Source organism: Phocoena phocoena, chromosome 8, assembly GCF_963924675.1.
Source record: "Phocoena phocoena chromosome 8, mPhoPho1.1, whole genome shotgun sequence".
Classification (NCBI taxonomy): Eukaryota; Metazoa; Chordata; class Mammalia; order Artiodactyla; family Phocoenidae; genus Phocoena; species Phocoena phocoena.
In genome coordinates this window covers 60,220,591-60,232,924 of record NC_089226.1, presented here as the reverse complement: position 1 = coordinate 60,232,924, position 12,334 = coordinate 60,220,591, and the positions used below count along the sequence as shown (strand labels likewise).

At 48.4% G+C, this 12,334-nt stretch overlaps 1 protein-coding gene across 1 annotated transcript; it reads left to right on the top strand.

Annotated features, from left to right (window-relative positions):
- The first annotated feature begins 6,205 nt into the window (after window positions 1-6,205).
- On the top strand, window positions 6,206-9,561 carry LOC136126397 (folate receptor alpha-like). Its single transcript, XM_065881517.1, has 4 exons — window positions 6,206-6,355; window positions 8,043-8,231; window positions 8,988-9,123; window positions 9,281-9,561. The coding sequence occupies exons 1-4, from the start codon at window positions 6,206-6,208 to the stop codon at window positions 9,559-9,561; spliced, it is 756 nt and encodes a 251-aa protein (XP_065737589.1).
- Window positions 9,562-12,334: the final 2,773 nt, after the last annotated feature.

Sequence of the window (12,334 nt, the reverse complement as noted above, 5' to 3'; positions counted from 1 at the left end):
TGAAGTTCAGCGGCAAGTAGGGGGTGGAAGTGGATCCCTTAGCCTGGGGCTCTTACTTCTGCACCAGCCTTCCCCCTCATGCCCCCTCCTGTGCCACAAGGAAACAAGGGAATTGGCGGAGGGAAGCTGGGGAGAGATTGGCAGATGAGTTACCAGGCTCCTGAAAGTGTCTTTCCCTTTCCTTCCCTTACTAGACGTGGGCTGGGATGGAGATATTAGTGGGCAGATCCCCGTGATGAACACTTGCATTGTCTCCATTTTTTAAAAATGACAATCCTACAGTGAAAACTCATGCACATAGTAGAACGCTATAGCATTGAATTCCAGAAGTGGGATTGCTGGGTCAAGGAGTATTTGGATTTATAATTTTGATAGTTACAATTTTACAGGGGTTATAGCATTGTGGCCCCCACTAGCCTTGTTTCCCCACAATCTGGTCAACACAGTATAGCATTAAACTATGAATTTTCTGCTAAGCTGATTTTCTGCTAAACTGATAGGTGGGATAAAGGGCATCTCAGTGGAGTTTTCACTTGCCATGTTTCTTACCATGAGAACACATTTTCTGAGATCTTTCCATATTGATCTACAAAGATCTAATTCATTCTTTTCCATTGCTGGGCAATATTCGGTTCTATGTATAGATCACATTTAATTCAGTCACCTACTGATGGATATTTGAGGGAGGGAGGTTCTTTTACTCCAAATATTCCCTCTCTGGGTTCCTGGAATGCTCTTTTATACTCTGCAGGCTGACTCCTTGTAGCCACCTAGATTTCAACCTATAATTAATTCCCCACTAAAATGACTTCTGACCACTCAACCAAAAGAAGTCCTCTTGTACAGATATCCATCCATCCACTGTGTTTACTGTCTGACTTTTCCCTAACAAAACATACACACCTGAAAGCAGGGGCCATGTCTATGACATTTTGTGCCAGATCCCCTGGGCCTGGGTCAGTGCCTAGCACAGAGGAGGTGCTTAGGAAGTGAAGGAATCCATGCACTCATTCTGTCAGTCAGCAGATGCCTTCTGAACACCCAATCTGCCAGTGTCGGCCGACAGGAAGGGAATTGAGTACCTTGCGCTCTCTGGTGGGGGCAGACAGATGTGAGAACCAGTAACTCTTAGAACAGTGAGCTGAGGGTTTGCTCCAGGGGAGCACAGAGTGTGGCGTAGTTCCGTGGAAGCCCATAAAGGTTAGGGAAGGCTTCCAAAGCATAATGTTTGCCAAGCAGACTAGGTGGAGGAATGGCATTCCGTGGAGAGGGTTCAGGAAGTGCAAAGGCTTGGAGGTGACAGAAGCACAGCAGAATTTCTAGGTGGCTAAGACAGAAGATAAGAGGGCAAGGGCAGGAAATGAGGCCAGAGAAGAAACACTGGATCTGCAACCCTCGAGACTCTGATGCCCTCACAGTGCTCTCTCCTTTCTTTGTGGAAGAAGCCAGGCTTGGAATCAGACTCAGCTCTAGCCCCGCTTTGCTGCCTGGGAACCGCAGTTTTCGCAGCTGTGAGGATGGGTGCTAAGCGACTGCATATGCCATGGGCTGGCACTCAGGAAAAGCCCCAGTTTCTCCCATCCCTACTCCCTGCAGCCCAGAGCCCCACCCACGCAGGGCCAAAGACCTTCCTTTCATCTTTGTCAAGTCACAGGGCAGCCTTCAGATCGGGGTCCACAAGGATGCCAATGGCTAACTTGGCTGGTATTAAGCTTCCAGTCTGGGCAGATACTCTCGGGATCGGCTCCACAGTGGATGTTTGACTGTATCCCTCCCTGTTGGCCAGGTGGCCTGAGCACTGAGGCTTCAGATTCAGAGCCTGGCATAAGGCTCAAGAAGGGCAGGGACTCCTCACGGATTAGAACTCCACCTCCAACTCACTTCCCACTTGCTGGTCGCTTCTTCTGAACCCCTGAGGTCTCAGAGGCCAAACATCACTCCTGCAGTGGAGGAACTATAAAGCCTAGTTTATGATCAGTTCCTGGCGCAGGGGTGGAGGATGGGGGACAGGGGTAAGTCCCATCTAGAAGAGCATCTAGAGGAATGCTTTTGGGCATTCCTAGACACCTGGTCATGATCCAATTAGGAGAAGGCTGAGCTGGGCTTGTAAAGCCAGGAGGGAGGTCTGGGGGTTCTAGCAGCCCTCTACCTGCTCAGGTCTTCAGAGGGCTTAACCCTCCCAAGTTATCACAGGAGTCAAGTATGGCTCACTCCGAGGGAGAGGAAAAGCAGGGCACAAGCTGGGGGTCTCCTGGGAGTTGATTTCTCCACTCTCCCCCCCACTGGAGTCAATTTCTTTGCAGGCTCTTTAGGGCTTTCCTTCCTGGCTGATTCTCCTGCAGTGATCCAGCTGCCTCCTCTGGCTCCCAGCCCCGCCCCCTGCTCCATGGGCTCAGACCTGTGGCCTTTCCAAGGATAGTGAGGCCCCATGTTCCTTAAACTTCTGCTGCCATCATAGGCTGATGGCTCCCACATCCAACCTGGACCCTTCCCTGGGCTTTCACCTCTACCACCACCTCCCCGCCGTGTTGCACACAGGCACCTCGACAAAACAGAGCTCAATGTTCACTCCGGCCCAAATTTGCTCCTCCCCTCTTCCCTTTCCCCACCAGTGGTACCAGCCTGGCCTCAGAGGGTGAAAAAAGAAAGGCTTCTGTCCCTGGCTAGGGTAGGAGTGGTGGGAGGAGTCTACATTAGAGCAGACTCTTAGCTGCTGGAGAAAAGAGACTTGTGTGTGAGTGGGTACGGGAGTGGGGGGAAGGGAGGGGAGCTGGAGCCTTGGAACAACTGAGGCTCTGGTAATCTGAACATCTGTGATTTTATAGCTGTAGGTGGGCGATGCCTGAGGCTGCTGAGGTTGAAGAGTTGGTGGCTCTGTAAGTTGGGGATATGGGAGCTCCATACTCTCTACAGCTGCCTGGGAGCTGGGAAGCCCGAGCTCTAGCCCTTGCCCTGCAATGAGCTCTGTCCTGATTCTCTGGGTCTCATTCTCTTTATCGGTATAACAGGATGAGGGTGTTAGAAGTGGAGCAGATTTCTTTAAAGGATCCCAGCAGCTCAGGCTGCAAGGTTTTCTCAGAACTGAGTTTAGGGGAGAAAATGGAATAAGTGGGGCCTGGGGACTGGCCTTAGGCCTGCACTATTAATCCAGTCCCTCCCACCCATCACCCTTCCTTGGAGGCCTTGCTGGAGCCCACGTGCAATAATTAACTCCTGGGTGGCCTTCGCCCTATCCTAAGCGCCTCTCCTGGGCCACATTCCCACCGCCCGTCTCCTAGGCCACTAAGCTCCTTCTGTCCCCTAGAGTGAGGCAAGGGGACAGCAGAGCAGAGCAGAAGCCTGAGCCAGACCGAGGGCCACCTCTTCTCCCAGGTATGCCACTCTGCACCCCCTCTCAGAGCAACACACCCTAGGGCACTCCCAGCAAGTATTAAAGGATTTGAACTGGGAGGATCCACTGCCGAAAGGCAGAGAATCCAGAAGCAGAGACAGGGCCTGCCCAAGGTTAAACTACAAGTTAGCAGAACCCAGGACTCTTGCCTTTCAGCACAGCACTGAGTTCTCAGAGCTTCAAGTCTGAGACCCTGGGGGGAGGGGTGGCGGTGTTGAGGATGGTGATTGGTGGTGGTGGTGGGGTCTGAGCTGGACCCAGAACTGAAGCTGAGACTAGGAGGGGGGAGGGGCTTGCAGGGTGATGTAGGTGGCATGGAGGGGAAGAGAGCTCTGGCTCTAGAAAGCAGCCACAGCAAGAAAAACCACCGACTGAGTGGGATCCAGCAGGACCTGAGGAAAGGGTTTTCTCAGCCCTCCCAGTACTCCCCCAGCACTCTGTGTCAGTTACCCCTATGGCAGCCTCAGCACAGGGAAAGAGCAGGGGACAAAAGCTGAAGGAGCTCTGGACTTGAGGGTCCTGAGTTGGACTTGGGTGGTCCCTACTGTGTGACTTGGGACACGTTCCTCAACCCATGCCCAACTGATTCCTCAATCCGTGCCCAGCTGGCTAGTATTTCTTAGGGTTTTCCCCCCTACATTTAATCCTCAGGTGAGGAAACTAAGCCTCAAGATAATGTGAGTTATTTTCTCCCAAGGTCAAGCAGGAGGGGGAGTGTGAGAGCTGGGATCATGGACAGGCGGATCTGGAATCCTGTGCTCTAAACTGCTAGACTTTGTTTCCCCAAAGGAGCCTGATCCTGAATCACCTGGCATTTCCAAGAGTACAGATTTGTCCTGTGCTCTTGGAGATCAGGGAGTGATGGGATCAATGGAGAGATGATTGGGTCCTGGAATGAATGAATTAGCAAATGAATGAACACTGGAGTAAACAGTGTAGCAGGATAATGGATTGTGGAAGGGTGTGAAGTGAGGAGAGCTAGGTGGGAATATAATCCCAGGTTTCCCCCCGAGCCCTGCTGGGCAGAGTCAGCCTGGAGTCCACCCAGTTCAGGCCCCATCCAGGAGGCCCAGGCAAGATGCTGGGGTTTTGCAGAAGATGGGGGCAATGTGGTGGCGAGGCAACTTTGTGAGCAGGGAGGATTCATAAGCTTTAGGAGCTGTAAGAAATGAATTCTGAGTGTTTTAGGAGAACCAGGCACCTGGTGACCAGCGGCATGAGGGAACAGGCACCTCCCAAAGCTCAGCATCAGAGGTCAGGGGATTGAGATGCTATGAAGGCCAAGGAGAGGCCAGCTCTGTAGCAGGGGTTCAGGAGCCTCCCTAGGCCCAAGGGGTGGTGGGCTGTTTGGCTGCCCATGTCCACCCCCAAGCCTCTGCCCTGTGACATCCTCCAGGTCACAGGGTCTCTGGGAGAGGCCAAATAATGAGGCTGGAAAGGGCTGGAAGCAGGGCTTTTTTTTTTTTTTTTTAAACATTGATCTGCATCTGGAGTTCCAAAACTAAGATAAACTTTTACACAAAGTCATTTGGTGTCAAAATCTGACCTGAGGGCTTCCCTGGTGGTGCAGTGGTTGAGAATCTGCCTGCCGGTGCAGGGGACACGAGTTCGAGCCCTGGTCCAGGAAGATCCCACATGCCACAGGGCAGCTAGGCCTGTGCGCCACAGCTGCTGAGCCTGTGCTCTGGAGCCCGCGAGCCACAACTGCTGAGCCTGCGCGCCTGGAGCCCGTGCTCCGTAACAGGGGAGGCCACCGCAATGAGAAGCCCACGTACCGCAGCAAGGAGCAGCCCCCGCTCTCCGCAACTAGAGAAAGCCGTGTACAGCAACAAAGAACCAAAGTAGCCAAAAATAAGTAAATAAAATAAATAAATTAAAAAAAAATCTGACCTGAAAATTAATGTGAGGTTATTATAGTTTTTACTTATTCCACCAGTATACCTATTTTCTCCCCCACAGAATGTGTGCTTGATCATTGACTGCCTGTAAATTGTATTATCTTATTTTGTATTCCCTTTGATATAACTGCCAACTAAAGAATGTCACTGCCACCCAGGTTCTATAAGGATTAAGTCATTAGTGACTGCAGTTGCTGACCCTTAACACACACTAAAAGAAATTCAGGGTGGAGATCAGGAACAAGGTACTCTGTGCTCTGGGAAAATTGGCAGAACAGGCCTTTCGGATGGTTAGATATTTTTAGGAAAAAATTTTATGAACACCAATTCTTGCATCTTCTCATATCTAGAAAAGCACTAAAACCATTAACTAAGATATCTGTTCCTTGCGACTAGCAGCAACCTTCTCCCGAGATGTGTGCTTGACTGCACGTACCCCTTGGCCGAAATCACATATGTACTGATCTCCCCCTTCACCTCTTCAGAACAGTTTTGCAGAGCAGTCTCCTGGGCTATAGACACTGAGTAAACTCAACTCAGAGCTCTTACATGGTACATTTTTTTCGGTCAACAAAATCTGAAAAGTTTTGAGCTCTGAAACATTTGCCTCCAAGGATTTCGAGCAAGGGATTGGGAACCTATGGCAATCTCCTGGCTATTTCTGCATTTTGCCCAAACTCCATCCCTTAGTTGCGCTTGATCCTCATGACCTTGTAAAGAAGCCAGGGAGATCCCAGCCAGGTACTGTCCCAGACCCAACCCTCCCTGAGGCTGGCAAGACTAGGGTGTCAGTCTGATCCGCCCTAGGCTCCACCCACCTAAGACTGTTATTAACACCTTGAGGACCCACCTCTGCATTCCCGCATTCTCACATTCCTTGCTGCCTTTGACCACAGTTATTTCTTCAGGGACAAGCATGGCCTGGAAGACAACGTGGCTACTGTTCCTTTTGGTAGGGGTGGCTGCCGTATGGACAGCCCGGCCCAGGACTGAGCTTCTCAATGTCTGCATGAATGCCAAGCACCATAAGGAAAAGCCAGGTCCCGAGGACAAGCTACATGAGCAGGTGGGCCGAGAAGTGGTCTGGGTTGGGGAAGAGCTGCCTCAGGGAACGTCTGCCTGCCTCCTTGGTGGAGGCACGGAGGCCGCCTGAGCAGGTCTTCAGTTTGCACTGGTTTATGGGCGACGTTTTAACACATACTGTGTGCCCAGTGTTGTCAGGCAATTCCAAGAGCTCAGCTTCTTGGTTGTTGGGTTTCCGTGTTACTAAAATCAGGAAGCAGGCCTGGAGAAGAACCTGGGGAGACCTGTCTGGGGGGTTGATTTTGATTTCTGAGTTTAGACTGGGGCTAACCCCTCCAAGGATCTGAGAGGAGAAAGAGCACACTGCATGTGGCGGCTTCTTTTCTGCCAGCCCCAAACAGCTCAGGAAAAGAGGGTCTTTCACAGTGAGGCTGGGTGCGAGACAAACATGTCCTCTGGGGCTGTCAACCCTATTGGACCTGAGGTCTCCTTCCTATGACAATGACTTTGCCACAATCCCTTCAATCTCCTGAACCTATCTAAAAGTTAAAAAAAAAAAAGTCAATGTGATGTCATAGCTGTAAAGAAAAAACCAAAAGGCAAGTCACTTGAACTATGCATTTCAATATGTAAATGTTCATATTTATCTCATCAGCAGATAATGGTCACAGTCCGCTGTTTGTGCTTGTTTTGCATCATTGAGCCCCTAGCTGCCAGTGCAGCCTGACAAATGGTGGTACTACTTGGATACTTCCAGCAGCCTTGACTTTACCCTCTTCAACCTATATATTTTTTATTTTATTTTTTTAATTTTTAAATTTTTTTATTTTTTTGCTGTACGCGGGCCTCTCACTGTTGTGGCCTCTCCTGTTGCGGAGCACAGGCTCCGGACGTGCAGGCTCAGCGGCCATGGCTCACGGGCCTAGCCGCTCCGCGGCATGTGGGATCTTTCCGGACCAGGGCATGAACCCGTGTCCCCTGCATCGGCAGGCGGACTCTCAACCACTGTGCCACCAGGGAAGCCCCTTCAGCCTATATATTTTTTAAAGTGCACATCTTAATATTGTGCTTTTATACTAAATTCTAGGCCATGGGTTTTCATTCATTCAATAAGAATGTACTGAGTATTTCTGTAATTAGAACTATTCTGGGGTTGCAGTTTATTTAACTTGCTTCCTTACCTCCAGGTCTTTCTCACCTTCTGAAAGAGGCTTAATCTTACCCTTACAGAAAACAATTTCCCATTCCTCTCCCGCTTTGTTTTTTCCCAAAGCAATTATCCAGTGATAAGTTTTCCTTGTGTTCCCAGTTTCTAGAAAAATGCCTGGGTTAGAATAAGTAGGAGCTCAATAAAGACTTGAATTAATGAATGTTGTGATGACTGCATCTCTGGGTGAGGCTCCCTCCTGGGATTCCACAGTCTTGGAAAGCCTTCTCCCCCAAAGAAGGCCCCCCAGTAGCAAGTGTTTCCCTGAAGACTGTGTTGGGGAATCAAGGACTAAAAGGGGAGAGGCTACGCATGTGGATATTCTGGTTATGCTGGGTATGAGAGTTAAAAGTCAGTATTATTATTGCCTCTACCCCACAATGAGGGCTCCTCAAGGCCAGGCTTAGAGGCAGCCTCCCCAGCGACGGTTCCTCTGGGTGACCTACCCGAGGCAGAGGAACCAGAATCTGGAGGAGATGGCCATGGTGGGTCAAGGACTTCGTCCCGTGTCTTCCCCTCCCAGTGCAGTCCCTGGAAGAAGAACGCCTGCTGCTCCGTCAATACCAGCCAAGAAGCCCATAAGGATATTTCCTACCTGTACAGATTCAACTGGGACCACTGTGGCAAGATGAAGCCCGCCTGCAAGCACCACTTCATTCAGGACACCTGCCTCTACGAGTGCTCGCCTAACCTGGGGCCCTGGATCCAGGAGGTATGGGCACCAACCCCACAGACGTGAACCTCAGCAGAGGGCAGGGCCCACCGGCCACTTGCAGGGAGGGCGTGGCCCAGGAACTCTGGACTGAGGGTGGTAGTGAACGCAGCTCTTTTGCCCCTTTCCTGTTTGCCCATTTCTGTTCCCCTCTAACCTTAAAGGAGCCTAATTATAGGAATGAGATCACCAGGCAATTTAACCTAACTCCTGACTTATGCTCTCCTGAATAGACACTATGCCTTGCCTAACCTGTTGGTTCTTTTCCTAGATTAAAAGAAGTAAGAATGAAGAATTAAGTAGTTAAAAAATGACTAGCTCTCTACCTCCAACAGCTCCCTTAGCAATCCTGCAGGCAGATCACTTGGGCAAGATAATATCTGAAGAGAGAGTCAGCCAGTCTGCACACAATGGAGAATGATGCAGAATCCAACCTCCTGCCTTGATGATTCACTGAGATTCTTTCCCCTTTTTCCCTTTAAAAACTGTCATGGCTGAGCAGAATCTTCGGAGTTGGTCTCGGGACATGAGTTCACCTTTTCCCCAGATTGCCGGCTTTTCTGATTAAAGCAACTTTCCTTTCTACTGACACTGGCTTCTCGCCTCTCGATTATGGGCTTTTGAGCAGAGAACAGCGGAACCGGAGTTTGGTAACAGTAGAGGCACCGCCCCCTCCCCCAGCCCTGGACCCCATCAAGGCTGTAGCAGCTGAGATCCCTGGCTGACTGGAGCCCTCCCTCCCCCCGCTCCCCCCAGGTGAACCAGAGCTGGCGCAAAGAACGGTTCCTGAACGTGCCCCTCTGCAAAGAGGACTGTCAGATCTGGTGGGAAGACTGCCGCACCTCCTACACCTGCAAGACCAACTGGCACAAGGGCTGGAACTGGACCTCAGGTGAGGGACTGGGCGGGGGCGGGGGCTGGGGGGAGGGAGGGGTTTGGAGGTGGAGGGGGTGTGTGGAACGAGTATATGGAGATTTGAGGCTGTGGGGCTGGTGGAACAAGAGACGGTTCTGGACCCAGTGGCTACAGGTCTTCCATCCTCCCAACAGGGTATAACCAGTGCCCAGTGAGAGCTGTCTGCCACCGCTTTGACTTCTACTTCCCCACACCTGCTGCTCTGTGCGATGAAATCTGGAGTCACTCCTACAAAGTCAGCAACTACGGCCGGGGCAGCGGCCGCTGCATCCAGATGTGGTTCGACCCGGCCCAGGGCAACCCCAACGAGGAGGTGGCGAGGTTCTACGCTGAGACCATGAGTGGGGCTGGGCTCCATGAGGCCTGGCCTCTGCGTTTTGGCCTGGTCCTAATGCTGCTCTGGCCGCTCAGCTGAGCTCCTTTTACTTTCTGACACCTGGACATCCCTGCCCTGTTAAGAGCCGCAGCTCCCAACTTGTCAGTTTCTGTTTCTTGGTGGGAACTCTTGACTGTTTGAATAAAACCAGACACCCCACATGTGTCGGTCGTGTAAGTCATTTGAGTGTGAATGGAAATGTGACTTGTGCTTCCCAGTTCCCACTGATTGAAGCTAGTTAGACTTGGTCAGTTCCCAGCTCTGATACTTGCTATGAACTTGCCGGATAACTTAACTATTCTTCCAAGCTAGGACACAGTCATACCTTTCAATTTCATTTTTCACTACAGCTCTGGTCTAGAGCCAGGCCCAGGATTTTATCATTTGAGTTGGACCCAAGCCTCCCAGGGTTAACTGTTCTGCCCTGTGCTCAGCTCTCCAATAGAAGAGAGGGGAATAGGAGTGTCCGGCATGTTCTGGATGGCTGGCTGGGAAGAAGTGAAGGGTAGCCACAGGAACTCTAACCCCCTAACAGATAACACCCCAAAGTGCTATCTGCCGGGCACCATCCCAAATGCATCTTAAAGGGATAACAGACCCCAGGCCTGACTAGAGGAGCTAAGCCTGAGCTAGTCTGGCAGAGCTAGGGTTGGAACCCAAACCTAGATGCCTAGAGCAGGTCCCAAACCAATGATCTGACAGACTTTTAGGCAGTGTTCCTACATTAAGCATAATTTGTAGAAGTTATAATAAGCTAGGTTATGTTACAGCAACATCCCTAATATCTCAGTGCCTTAACACAACTAACACTGATTTCTTGCTCAAGCTATGGTGCTTAATATGGGTTGTCAGGGGGATTCTGCTTGTCACTTAGGGGCCCAGGCTGATGGAGACTTCATTTCATCACACACTTCCACGAGACGGGAATAGGGAACTTGGTGAATTCCATATAGGCTCTTAAAACTTCCACCCATCACTTATTTCATTGGCTAAATCTAGTCATGACCATGACTAACTTCCAGGAGGCCAGGAAAAATACGGTCCTAACACACGCCTGGAAGCAGAGGGGAATCAGGATATTTGTCAACAGACTTACAGGCTGCTACAAAGACCTTATTATGTTATGGTCAGTTATATTTCTGGCATGGTCATGGTTACAAATTTAATTTTTCAGTTAGATCCTGGCAAGAAGAACCAACTCTTTGAACTTATACATAGAACTATATCAACACAAAAAGTGGAGCAATGCACTGGCCACCACCCTAGTCACTCTTGTGAACACAGCCATTCAATGTATCGTTCTCTATAGAGCCAGTGACACTATTTATACATATGACTTATTTACAGATATATTAGAATTAGTGAAATTTAAGATAAGTACCATCTCAATCCAATATACCTTATCAAAGGCCTATTTTGCTGTTTCTGAACTGTTTCTAAAAATACTGCTTAGAATCCCACTTTCTGTAGTTGTCATCCTCAACTTCTGAGGAGTCATTAGCTTGAGGATGTATTAATAATTTTCCAAATTAAGATTTCCTAGAGCAGAAGTACTGGCATAAAAATAGACATAGAGATTAATGAAACAGAATTGAGAGTCCAGAAATAAACCCTTATATTTATAGTTGATCGATTTTTGACAAAGGTGCTAAGGCAATTCATTGGGATAAAGGATAATCGGTTCAATAAATGTGCTGGTACAATTGATTATCCACATACAAAAAGATGAATTTAGACCTTCAACTCATAACATAAACAAAAATAACTCAAAAGGGATCATAAACTTAAATGTAACAGATAAAACAATAAAAACTTTAGAAGAAAACAGGAGAACACCTTCCAGACCCTGTGTTAGGCAAAGATTTCTTATATTAATGCTTCCACCCATCGTTTGTTTCTTTTTTGGACCAAAAACACAGTCCATCACTGAAAAAACTGATAAACTGGACACCCTCAAAATTCAAAACTTCTGCACTTCAAAAGACATCATTAAGAAAATAAAAGACAAGAAATAGCCAAGAGGAAATATCTGCAAAACACATATCTGATAAAGGACTTGTACCCATAATATACAAAGAATACCGACAACTTAATAAGACAAACAACAAATTAACTAATGGGCTAAAGAAATGAATAGATATCTTATCAAAGAAAGTACACGAAAAGATGCTCAACATCATCAGTCATTAGGAAAATGCAAATTAAAACCAAAATGAGATACTATTTCATACCCACTAGAATAGCTACAATAATGAGACAGGCAATAACAAATGTTCATAAAGATATAGAGAAACTGGAACCCTCCTCTATTGCTCATGGGAATATAAAACGGCACTGTCCTTTGGAAAACAGTGTGGCAGTTTCTCAAAAAGTTAACACAAAACTGTCATACAACCCATCAATTCTACTTCTAAGCACCTACTCAAGAGAAATGAAAACACATATCCACACGAAGACTTGCATGTGAATGTTCATAGCGGCATTAGTCATAATAGCCCCAAACTGAAAATAAGCTCAATGTCCATCAACTGGTGAGCAGACAGACAAAATGTGTTGTATCCATACAACAGAATACTATTCAGCAATAAAAAGTAATGAACTACTGACATATGCTATGTCATGGGTGAATCTTAAAAACATTATGCTAAGTGAAAGTCCATTTGTATGAAAGTTCCAGAAAAAGCAAATTTAGAGAGACAGAAAGTACACTAGTGGTTGCCTGAGGCTGGATTTCGGAATAGGGATTAACTGTAAATGGGCACAAGGGGGATGAAAATGTTCTAAAACTCATTTATGATCAGGTTGCACCACT